The following is a 12,403-nucleotide window of genomic DNA, read 5'->3' as shown; positions in this document are numbered from 1 at the left end:
AAACGAATCGTTAACTTGTCACATCTCTTTTTATCTAATCTCGCTTTTTACGATAATCGCCCCCAATGAATAAACATTAGGAATCTCTTTCAAGTCAAAGACGCCGCTCGAATTTGTTATTCAAAATAAATTCGAAACGAGGTAATTTGTATGGAGGGCTTTTTTAAAGGTTGGACGGAAGAAGAGCGTCTCGACGCTACATTTCCGGCGTCTAAGAGTTAACAAATGACTTTGACGAGGCTATTATGATACGGATTTCGTTTCCTTCGAGCGGAACTCGCTTTCTATTTAATTAGCTGTTGTAAATTTATTTATGGGAAGGTGAGGGTGACACAATGTGGAAAATGAAGACATCGCGGATTTAACTAACACATTGTGGATGAAGCGAAAATACTCCTCTTAGCCATAATAATTCGAGATTTCTCTCCTTCAGTCTGTCGCCGAGCTCAAATCGTCTTTTTTCCACGATGACAAGCTGCAGAAGTGTCGCCAAAATAGCACATTTGTTTGACAGCGTTTTTCATTCATGGAAAACATCAAATCTGCTAATCATCCTTTTATGACTGCTCTCGCGTAAATATTTAAACATGGCGCACACAGCAGCTCTTTTTTTTTCGTATAAACAAAAAATTCGTTTCCGATGACACAAAATGCGTGGCGTTAGTCATCTCATTGGAACCTTGAGGTTGAATTTGATATTTTGATGGACTCGTGGAGAATAATAAGTGGGTACAGTGACCGGATTAAAAAACGGACTTTTGAAGAGTAATGGTCAGAATTTATTAGAGTATATTTCTGTCAAGATACAGCAATTTGGGTTGTTTATAGACGGAGTTCGTTGGTTTCGAGGCAAAAAGAGGCCAGGGCTCGACGTGAGAATTATTAGAATAAATAGCATAATAAATAATGGGGATATAATCGGGACGGTATTCCAGGGATTAGCTAGTTTTATAGACGAAAGTGTGGATTTGAAGTCATTAAAAGTTTCGTTTTTCCGATTATAGGTCAACTAATAAATATATTTTTTTACTGAGAAATTAAATTTCACACTAAAGTGTAGAAAGAAACGCGTTTTTTGGGTTGCCTATTTTAGGCTTAATATTTACTGAGGGTTAGAAATACGTTTAAAATACAGACCTTGTATTGTTTTATTAAATTTCAAGCCAATAGCCCAAAAAAAATTTTCAAAAAAATGTCGTTTTTTGGTAAAAATAAATAATTTTCAAAATTTTTCTTACCGCAGATTTAACTATGACTTAATTAAAGAAATCGGAACAAGTCAATCTTGAAAATTTCAAATTCATGACACAAGAATTAATTGTAAGTTAAAAAAGAAAAAGTCGATTTGAAAAAAGTATAAAACTTTGTAATTTAGTGCTTTTAATAAAAATTAGCTGTAAAAAGATAATCAGGCCTAAAAGTTTCAAATTGATAATTCGGAAATTAAATATATACAGGGTGATTTTTTTAAAACGGCAGGCGTTGTAGAATTTTTATTTATGAACCGATTTCAAAAATTTAAAAAACAAATTAAATGGTTTTTAATTTACTATAAACTGATGATTTTAAAATTTTTCTAAATGTATGTTAGTATCTTTTGGGCGATACTCAACTTTCTTATTTTAAATTGGAACCCTTTTTTTTTCATAATTTGGAAGATATTAATTTTCTTGATTCAGAAATGTGTAATATGTTCTACTTTTAACCAAAAATATTTTTTAAAAAATTATCAAAATTGAAAAAAAATAAGCAATAAAAGTTAATAAAATATAGGTGCATGGTGTTAAATAAAAGAATGCCGTTATTGTAATGTCAAAAAGCAGCAAATAACAGAAAGGATCGGCATTTTTTTTGAAATTATTAATAACAAATGACAATAATAATTACAAATCAGAAAAAACAACTACCTAATTTAATTAAAATACTGTTGAAACGCCATCCCCTTTTTTTCATTGCCCAATTGACACCTACGAGAAATGCATTAAGCATTGTAAGGTGTAGCCCCATCTTGTTGAAAGAAAACTTGTTCTGTCTGTTATTTGCTGTTTTTTGACATTACAATAACGATATTGTGTTATTTGACACCACGCACCTAAGATTTTATTAACTTTTATTGCCTACATTTTTTAATTTTTGATTTTTTTTTTAATATTTTTTGTAAAAGAAGAACATATTACACATTTCTGAATCAAGCAAATACTAAGACATTTAGAAAAATTTTAAAATCATCAGTTTATAGGAAATTTAAAACCATTTAATCTGTTTTTAAAATTTTTGAAATCGGTTCATAAATAAAAATTCTACAACGCCTGCCGTTTTTAAAAAATCACCCTGTATCTACTAAGGTACAGGAGCAAATTTTCTTTTTTAGAACTCGTGATAAAATTACCTTAATTTTTTTCTGCGTGGATAAAATTCTGTAATTTATTGAGTTTAGGAAAGAAATCAAAATTGTTAAATATCGAAAATTTCAAGACAATTTCCTGAAAAATTATAAATTTTTAGAAAATTTAAAATAGGTTTTTTCGTGGATCTCAAAATACAAAATTCCAGTTTTGTAAACTAGTGCGCATAATGAAGAAATCAGAGATACTAAATACTGAAAATTTTAAGCCAAATTTTGTCAATTATTGTTTTTAATTTCAAATTATTTTTTTAAACATTCTAGAAGTGGAGTAAAAGACCATCCCAATTTCCTAGGCAACGAGAGTGTAATGTTTGTCTACCCAATGGGTGAAAGTATGTGTTCATAGTTACCGATTTTAAAATTCTGTTCAGCTTCGGGATTGGCTACCGTTTTTTCGTCTTATCTCAATTATTTTTCGAGTTAAAAAATGTTAGTTTCGAAATTTTGTTTAGAAGTTCTTGGACAGCCTGTATACGTAAGACGTAAAATGATAAATTTAACAAAAGAAAACTTTTTTGAAAATTTTCGACTTTAGCCGACATGAAATAAAAATTTCTTAAAATGTTCTCATTGAATTGAAATTGAATTTTTTTCTTCGGCTGCAGTTACAATTCTGTAATTATTTGCCATAATAAAAAAATCAGAGATGGTAAATCCTGAATGTTTCAAATTGATAACACGAAAAATGAGCGAATTATAAAAATTTTCACAATTTTTTTTCTTAAAATACTTTTTTAACATTCTTTCTCCACAGCTAGAACTTTGTAATTAGTGTGCTTAATACAGAAATTCGTAGTTATTAATTTTGAAAATATATAAAAAATAATGTATGTATAAAATAGTTATTTGTGTACCAAGACCAAAAAGTGTTTCTTTTTAGGCCGGGCCTTTTTTTAATGGCCGAGGCCAGAAAGAAGGCAAGGGCAAAATGGCACTTTTTCGCCTTGATCCACACAAGATTTTTTAGGCGAAATCATTAAATGTACAAGTTAATTAATTTTTATTTATGATTTGTTGATCTAATCATTTATAACAACTGAATAATTGTAAATATTTATGAATCCTTCAGAAAAGTAATTTTTTTTTCATTTACGTTTGCAGTTTCGGCATGTGTAGCTTCACAATTTGTATGAATTAGGTTTGATGTGTTTTTTGATGTTGTTGCAACAGCATTGCTTAACATGTTCATTTGCAATAATTCAACACGACTTTGTTGCACTTTACAACAGTTTGTCGATTAGATTTTACCCAAATAATTATAAAATTGGAGGTACTATCGGTATCTTGATGTAATATGCAAAACTATGGATAGATGGCGCCACCGTAGATCGGCCAAAATGTTTGCGGCCAGAAAAGACTTATTTTAGGCCGCTTTTAAGGCCTAAAAATTCCATCTTCAGTTTAAATCGCCTAAAAAAAGTATTTAAGACGAAAAATGACCAATTTATGCATCTTTAAAGTTTAAAAAAATAGTTTTTCGTTTTAAATTTTTTTCGTTGTTGATATTATTCTGTCATTTTGCGTTAATTTTGTGTTAAATAAAAAGACCAAAAGTAGCAAATCCTAGAAATTGGAGGGCAAAGATGAGGAAAATAATTAGAATTCCCGATGGAAACCATTTTTTGAATGCAAATAAAAGTTCTTAAAATTCTCTCAAAGCACTTTCATTGCTTACATTTAACATGCTTAATAAAAAAAAAATACTTCTGAAAATATCAGTTCAATAAAACGTAAAATAAGAAACTTGTAGAAATTTTGGAAGTTTAATTTTATTGAATTTTCTCATGAATTACACGACAAAAAATTTTTGAACTTTTCCGCTGAAGTTAGAATTATGTAATTTAGTGTAGAAAAAATTCTAGTTTTTCGATGATCTGAAATCGAGAAGAGTGATAAGGGAAGTAATTATAATTTCTAGAAATAGATAAAAACATTTCGTTGGCCTAAAAAAAACAAAAATTCTTAAATTTTAGCTAAATTTAGCTTGCCTGATGAAGAAAAAGTTTCTTAAAATAAATCCGGTTTTTGGCTACTAGTGAAAATAGTATATACAGGGTGAGTCAAGCTTGCGTAGTCCTTCTGTGACGCTTTGAAAAGATTCATGTACATGTATGAATAAAATGCATATCTTAAAATATACCTTCAGTTGTCAGAAGTGGACTATTTTTGCAGGGCCGCGTTCAACTTTTTTTTTTAAATGCAACCTACCACTTTTTGTGAAGGATTTTTATTAGTTATTTAGTAAGTTATTTAAAACTATCAACTTTTAAATTTTGTTGTCAAGTTATGATTTTTTTTCCGAAAATTGTTGAAATTGCAGTGTCTGATTTAAAAATTGACAGCATCATTGTCTTTCGAGATATTAAGATAAAACTTGACATGTTTAATAACTAAACTATGCTTTTTCTCTTGATTTGATCTGAAATTAATTTTATGCTTAAATGTAAAAAATAGAGGATTTTAATTTTTAGGGTTTTGCACTAACCTATTAACTATTAAAGAGATCCGATCTATTAGGAGATCCAAAAATTGCAAATGATATTGTTAATTCTGACTCTACGCCTCTTTAGCAAATCCGCGATAAATTTAATTCAAGCAATAATAAAAAAACTTTTCATCGATTTTCCAAACAATCAAATGAAGAAATAACACATAAAGATATTCTGCTTTGCCTCCATAATTTTGAAATTCTTGTACCAATGGTCTACGAAATTCACACTCGACATCTCGAATAAAATACACAATTCCACGCAATTAAATCTGAAAACCATCAAACATTTCCATCACCATAAACAAATCCGTTTATAGCAAAATTACCATTTCGGTCCATCATAAATGCGTCTATCTAACGAGATAAACAAAGCTTCTCCTAATATTTACGAAATTTCCTGCAAACTCGGTATCAAACCCAGTTTAATCTTGACTCATATTTAAATTTTCTCGGAAGCGGTTGTTTATCATTATTTACATTCAAGTTATCGTTGTTGGTTATTGGCCGATTTACATACAAACACTTGTTATACAACTTTTTTAAGTTTTCGATCCGTTTAATCTCGCCCGTGACGAATTTATACCTTTTAATCCGTGATTATAAAAAAAATACGCGATAAGATAATGGAGCAAACAAATCCAGGGTGTCAATAAAACTCCCCGAATTTTGTTAAGTCTATAGACTAAGTCAATAGAATAAGCAAGCGGAGTTATCATTATCACTGTTAAAACTTCGCCATTTTCCCCTTTTTCGAGATAAGAAAATGAAGATAAGAATCACATAAATAAAAGACAAAACGTCCCGTAACCGGATGCACCAGAGGTTATCACTCTCCTTCACCCCCAATCTTCCTCCCCCGTCTCTCTTCTTCAGCTACTTCTTATTCCCGTCAGTGAAGAAAACCGCAACTTTCCACTGACGCACGCCAACCGTCTATTGTTTCCCAAGTGAAGAAACAACGAAAATACGTCAGTGGTGACTGGATTATGCACTTGTGCACAGAACAAATGCTTCGTTTCCATTAATACCACTTTGACTTATCGTTATCTCGGCGGGAATTTCCTCGACTTGTATTCATTCGAGACAGATCATTGAGTGTGACAGTAACAAAATGTGTGTGGGGTTGTGAAGGGGAAAATGAGAGACGAGAACGACGAATCGGATCGTGTCGGGGAGTATGAGGTGTTTGTGGCGAAGGGTGAGTGGAAATGAGAAATTGTTGGGCTCGGGTTGCTTGTTATTACCTTTATTAGTTAGGGTTGATTATGTGCGAGGGTTATTTTTAGTTTGGGGGCGGTGAAACGGGGCTGTGGGGCAAAGTTTGGGGGAAAAGTTGCAGTTTTTACATTTTAATGTGGTTTTTCGTCTTCTCTTCTTTGTTTTCTTGGTATCTCTTTATTTGTTCTTTCTTGTTTTGGTCCTCAGAGTTTTTCCTATTCTTATATTTCGGATTATTTGGCTTCCACATTCTTTTAATTTAAATTCTTTGTTTCTCCTCCTTTTGTTTGCTCTATTTTCTTTTTTAATCTTAGTTCATTGTGGTTTTCTGTTGTTCATGCCACTTTTTATTCTATACTTTTTTTGTCTTTCACTGTGTTTTCTGTTTTTTTTTCTCTTTTTTGAGTCAGTTGTGTCAGTATATTTTTCCTCTTTTAAAAAAATCGTTTACCCTTTGATTTGCTTCGTTTTTTCGTAAAATTTCCGATATTCTATCAATGGAAAATCTGTTGAACTTTCGTCAATCCAATTGTTACAACTTTTTTACTCTTTTGTTGCTTGTGTACTTAGTTTTGATTCTTCTTCTTCTTTTTATTTTTTCTTCCTCTTTTTCATTTTCTTCTACTTTATTTTACATTTTTTCTTTTTTTTCTGTTTTCCGACCAAGTTTCATCTTATCGCCTGCATTAAGAAATTTGTGGCTATTTTAAATTCTTCTAGTTCTTTTAGATTGAAATTTCAAAATCTTTTCAGATTCTTTCTTGAGATTATTATTTTAGCGAATCTCTTTAACTTATTTCTTTAGTTTTGCTCTTTAGCTGCTCTTTTTAAATTTTCTTTATTTATATTACTCAGTTGTTTCTTTATATTCTCTTCTGTTCCTTTTGTTTATTTTTTACACTCTTGTCCGTCTTTTCTTGAGATTTTTTTAGCTATTTTTTTTAATTCTTTTATCTTGTTATATTTACTCCGCAGATTCGATCATGAATTTTTTTCTTTACTTGCAATTTTCAGCTTTTCCCATTACAATTCCACTTTAACTGTTCATTTAAATTTTTGCCTTTAGATTTTGACATCAGATTCTTTTTGTTTTTGTTATTTGTTTATCTTCCTTCTTTAGTTTTGCTTTCTAGTTATTTCTTTATTTTCTTTCTTTAAATCTGATTTGCTGATTATGTTTTTAACTGTTTATATGCTTTCAGATTCTTCTTCTGAATTATTTCTTTAGTTGCTCTTTTCAGTTTTTTTCGTTACCTTCTCTTTTTTACTATTCTCTTCAACTTTTATTTTCCGAGTCTCTATCTAGCTACATTGTTTAAATACTCTATGCAGATTATGTCTTTAATTTCCTCCCTGCTCTTTTCAGTTTCTTTCTTTACATACTTTTTTGAGCTTTTCTTCCTTCTTAGCTTCTTCCTTTTGATGATTTTTTAGATTCTTTTTGAGATGTTTTTCTTATTTAGTTTCTTTTGTTTTAATTACTAGATTCTCTCTTTTCAGGTTCTCTTTTTAGATTCTTCTTTGAGCTTTTCTTGCTTCTTAATTGATTTTTAAGATTCTTTTTAAAATGTTTTCGTTTTGTAGTGACTTTAGTTTTTGTTGTATTGATTCTCCTTATAGCGACTCTTTTCTGATTCTTTTTAAAATCCTTTCGTTTTTTAGATTCTTTAGTTTTTGCATTGTAGATTCTTCATCAAGCGATCTTTTCATATATTTTTTAGATTTTTTTGACCTTTTCTTTCTTCTTTTGATCATTTTTTTAGACATTTTTTAAGATGCTTTTTTTTGTTTTTTTTTAGTTTTTGCTTTGTAAATTCTTCATACAGCGACTATTTTCAGGTTCTCTATTTAGATTCTTCTTTGAGCTTTTTTTTCTTTCTTTTGAAAACTTTTTAAGATTCTTTTTAAGATCCTTTCGTTTATTAGATTCTTTAGTTTTTGCATTGTAGATTCTTCATAAAGCGACCTTTTCATGTTCTTTTTAGATTTTTTTGACCTTTTCTTCCTTCTTTTGATCATTTTTTTTAGATACTTTTTAAGATGCTTTGGTTTTTTTGTTTTTTCTTTTTAGTTTTTGCGTTGTTGATTCTCCTTATAGCGACTCTTTTCAGGTTGTCTTTTTCGATTCCTTTTTGAGGTTTTCTCCCTTCTTAGCTTTCTACTTAAATTTGTTTGTTTTGTTTTCAGTTTTTTTTAATTCCTTTTTATTATTTTCTTTACTTTCATTTTATGATTCTAATTTTTCATAATCATAACTTTTTGTTGTTGTTCCTTTGCCATTCATTTTTATCTTAAAGTGGGTCAACTATTTTAAGAAGATTATACAGAGTTTTGATAATCCCAAAACGTCAATTTCTAATTGTCATATTGTATATTTTGAACTTGTATCTAGATAAAATAAGCAGAATCATGCGATCAAGATAAAAGATAAACATTATTGACACAATTTCGTTAGTAAAAAACCATCGAGACACAAACACGATTCCTGATCAGGAAACGTTGTCTTTATTTCCGCTACCGCTGACAGATAAAATGGTAATGAGCCTAGATACCGCTTTCCTGTAACTTTTAGCAGCACTGCCTCTAAATTTCCCTCTCTAAATTCAAATCTCTTTCTAGCTCCCGCCAAAAAGCCCGCAAACATGGACGACATCCTCATAGTCTCGCTTCAAAACAGTGAAGCTGCAGGTCTCTGGGCCGAGTACTTCACCAACTACTTCCAGCAGATTAGCAAAGCGAACAAGAAACCCTTCAAGTAAGTTTTTTTTGTTTTGGTTACTTGCAGGAACTAATTTCTCTTCAGAATCCAGCACTTGCTTCTGGAGAACTGCTTCAGCGACCCGAAAGAGGACATCAAGACGGTGGCTGAAAGAGCAACAAACGTCAAGCTTCAGCTGGTGGTGCTCTGTCCAAACTTCTTGGAGTTTGTGACGCAGAATCCTGAAAGATGTGCAAATTTGGGGAAGTTGCTCCTGGGGGATAGAACTCTAGCGCTGCTGCTGGGGGTGTCGGATAGTGACTTGACTGATCTTCATAAGAAAAGTAAGAGGATGAAGACGACGATGTAAAGACACGTTTAACACTCTTCTTGCAGTTTTCCCGACGTATTTCCAATGGCAAAGACTGAGCGTGGGACAGGACCAAGATGAGAACTTCACTAAGGAGTTCCTCGGACACGCGATGTCCATCCTGTCGCGCATCTGGAAGCAGCAGACTTCCGTTAGTCAGGAAAAGTCGTACTTTTCCGTCTCTCCAAAGAAAATCCGCCAAGTAAGACCAAATTTTCTCTTGGAATGACCGAACTAAAGGGTTTTTCCAGGGGCAGAACAGCGTCTTCATTCTGCTGACGTACCCTCTCCAGAAAGAGGACATCATCAAAGTGTCCATCGAGCGCAACAACGAAATCTTCGAAGTGAAAACTGTGAAAAGACGCAATCCGTACACCGTGAAAATCTCCGTTCCAAATAACCTCACCGAAGTGACAGCTATCGTGAATATTCTCGTTGAAAAAAATGGAAATATCGTGGGCAGCCGACCAATCAAGTGCGAGAGCAGACTCAGAGAGCTTGAACAAATTTTACGCCTCACTAATAATCCAATCGAGTTTATGTGTCAGGTAAAGCTTTGATGTGCATAGGCGGCTTGGAAAATCTCCACTCTTTATTCTTTTAGACTCTGGGATTCAACCCGTCGTGCAAAGAACAACTCGACAATTGGCTTCTCCACGCCTTCCAGAGGAACCTCCCCGCCCACTTCAATCTGTTGGCCAACCACGAAACGCCGTTCGCCGCGGCCGTACACGCCCACAAGCACAGTAAGACGAAGCCCCGCCCATATCCGCCTATATTATCACTAACTCCGCCTTGTAGGTCATGAGGAGCATCCCACTCTTCTCCATTTCGCCGCCAAGTTCGGCTTCGAGAAGCTCGCGCTGCAGTTGTTGGACTGCCCAGGGGCGGAGATTGCGTACGATATTAAGAACGTGTACGATATGACACCCGCGGAGATTGCCGAATCAAACGGACATCCCGAACTGGCCACGACTCTCCGAGGCTACATGAATATGAACGAGTTCAGCAACATGTACTCCAAGCTCAAGGAAATGAGCCTCAACTCCGGGAAAATCGACGAAGATTGTTATATTACTCCAAAGGCGATTGAGGAGTTGTACAAGGTGTGCCCCGCCCCCCGCCCAGTCACCGAGTACGGTTACATGGCGATGAACCTCCAAAGCCCCGCCTCCACGTCAACGAACCCTCCTCGTGCGCCCTCCCCCAAACCGCCCACAAAGACTGAACTCCCCCAAGTCTCGTACGAAGACAAAGTCCAAAAGGAACTCCTCGAAATAATCAACGACTTCAAGAACAACGTCCACTCTATAGCACAAGTGGAGAAACTCGTCGAAGAGTGGAAGAACCGCAACGACGTGCAGAAGTCGTTTCAGGAGAAGCAAGAGCAACTGAACGAGATGAGACTTCGGTACGAGATGATCCAACAAGACATGACGACGTCCATGAAGAAAGCGACTCCTTTTGAGCGCATCAAGAAGCTCTTCAGAGGGAAGTCGCGGGAAGAGAAGTACGATATCTCGTCGCCGATTCTCACTTCGCCCAGTATAGTGAGTATTCAGGCCCAGAGACCCATCAGTAGTTTGAGCACGTCGAGCTCGGGGTCGTCGGGGCGTATGAGTACCATCAGTGGGTGTAGTCTAGGGGATAGCGGCACCCATTCCGACAACGAGGAGCGAAAGGTACCTAAACTGCTCCGCCTCCAAACATTCTAACACAGTTCTTGCAGCACATGTTGAGCCACAGCGACGACGACTTCAGGAACGTGATGAACAAGGTGATCAATGAGCTAAACTACACCCCCGTCCCCGCCCCTAAACCCGTCAAAACCGGGATGTTCTCCAATAGAAATCAACAGTTTGAAACTATTGAGGTAAGACACGCCCATACTCTTGACGCTGTGATTCTCTATTGGTGCGGTTTTAGGAGAAGCCGGTCCCAAAGCCGGAGGCGGTGCCCACGGGGGAGGAGTACTACATCCAGTTCCCGCGTTCTGGGTTACCAGTAGCTGGTATGTCTACTGAAGATTTAAAATGAAAATTTTAAATTTCTTTGTAGGTCTGGAGGAGGAAAGCCAACAAGAATACATGAACTTGGGGGCTGCCCGTAGCGACGAAGACAGCCACGAATACATGAATTTTAAACTCATGAATAAGCGATAGGTAGATTTGATGTAATTATTATTATGTCAGAATTTCACTTTATAACATAATATTTATGTGAAGTCCATTAGATATTTATTTATTCATTTTTGTTATATTATGCTGCATTTGGATGTTGTTTAAATTTATATTTTGTACATTTTTATATGAAATAAATTTGTAGGCAAGATGGGGTAGTTGCATCCAGTTTGTTTGGAGCCAAACTCCTCCTCCTTCTACCCGCCAATAAATGTTAGCAGTTTGAACTAAGCCACGCCCTACTGCCATTCTGTTCTCCCTACTTGTTAATTAATTGTAAAGATTTGAAACAAAGAAGCTCTACTAAATGTAAAACAAGGAATCTATTTTATAAATTATGATGCATCATTTACTGAATTTAAAAAAACCTAGGCAAAAAAGTCTAAATCAGAATAGAATTTGAAGAAGGTGAAGAATATAAATATTCAAATTTAATCCAACCACCCTGAAGAATCTACTTAAAACTTGCTGAATCGCGCAAACTTAAACTTTGAATATGAATGAAGGTCTGTAGAAGCGATAATGAAGACGAATAAATTTAAAGACGAAAAATCATGAAATCTAATTCAAAAAAATTTGAAGACTTTTGAAATTTTTTGAGTCTAAAGACTATAATCGAACAAAACTAATTAAAGAAGTCTAATTTGAAATCTTGAAAAAGAAAATTTAAAGAAGAATTTTAGAATTTAACGTTAAAATATAGTATTTAAGGAACCTAAAAACGTGTGTAAAGGAAGAAAACTAATCAAAGATTCTCAAGATTAAAATCTGAAGAAAAAGGAGAAGGAGAAGAAAAATAAGGAAAAAAAGGAGAGAAAAGCAAAGGAAGAAAAGAAGAAAAAGAATAATAAGAAGAAGGAGGAAAAGGTAAAGAAGAAAAAGAAGGAAACTGAAGTAGACAGAAAAATAGGAGAAAAAAATGAAAAGAAAAGGAGGAAAAGTAGAGAGGAAAGCATAAAGAAAAGAAGCAGAAGATGAAAAATAATAAATACAAAAAAAAGAAGAAAAGGAGGAAGAAAGAGAGAGAGAGAAGAATAGG

General features: G+C 33.9%; 1 protein-coding gene across 2 annotated transcripts in view; it reads left to right on the top strand.

The window, feature by feature from the left end:
- Nucleotides 1-11,515, top strand: part of stumps (DBB domain-containing protein stumps) — a 39,497-nt gene extending 27,982 nt beyond the window's left edge. Inside the window, exons 1-10 of one of the 2 annotated variants that reach the window (XM_088034326.1) lie at nt 5,858-6,096; nt 8,736-8,871; nt 8,920-9,158; nt 9,211-9,386; nt 9,436-9,732; nt 9,789-9,930; nt 9,986-10,866; nt 10,914-11,057; nt 11,111-11,195; nt 11,243-11,515. In XM_088034326.1, coding sequence (XP_087890452.1) covers nt 6,036-6,096; nt 8,736-8,871; nt 8,920-9,158; nt 9,211-9,386; nt 9,436-9,732; nt 9,789-9,930; nt 9,986-10,866; nt 10,914-11,057; nt 11,111-11,195; nt 11,243-11,346 — 2,265 coding nt within the window. In that variant the 5' untranslated portion in view covers nt 5,858-6,035 and the 3' untranslated portion in view covers nt 11,347-11,515. Of the gene's footprint in view, nt 1-5,857; nt 6,097-8,735; nt 8,872-8,919; nt 9,159-9,210; nt 9,387-9,435; nt 9,733-9,788; nt 9,931-9,985; nt 10,867-10,913; nt 11,058-11,110; nt 11,196-11,242 lie in introns of those variants that run through there. The other variant, XM_088034325.1, reaches the window with a different exon arrangement.
- Nucleotides 11,516-12,403: the final 888 nt, after the last annotated feature.

The sequence above is a fragment of the Gnatocerus cornutus genome, chromosome 4 (genome assembly GCF_029298725.1).
Source record: "Gnatocerus cornutus isolate USDA-ARS CGAHR chromosome 4, icGnaCorn1.1, whole genome shotgun sequence".
In the NCBI taxonomy this organism is placed as follows: domain Eukaryota; kingdom Metazoa; phylum Arthropoda; class Insecta; order Coleoptera; family Tenebrionidae; genus Gnatocerus; species Gnatocerus cornutus.
Note: the sequence above shows the minus strand (reverse complement) of the source record. Positions and strands in the feature narration are given on the sequence as shown.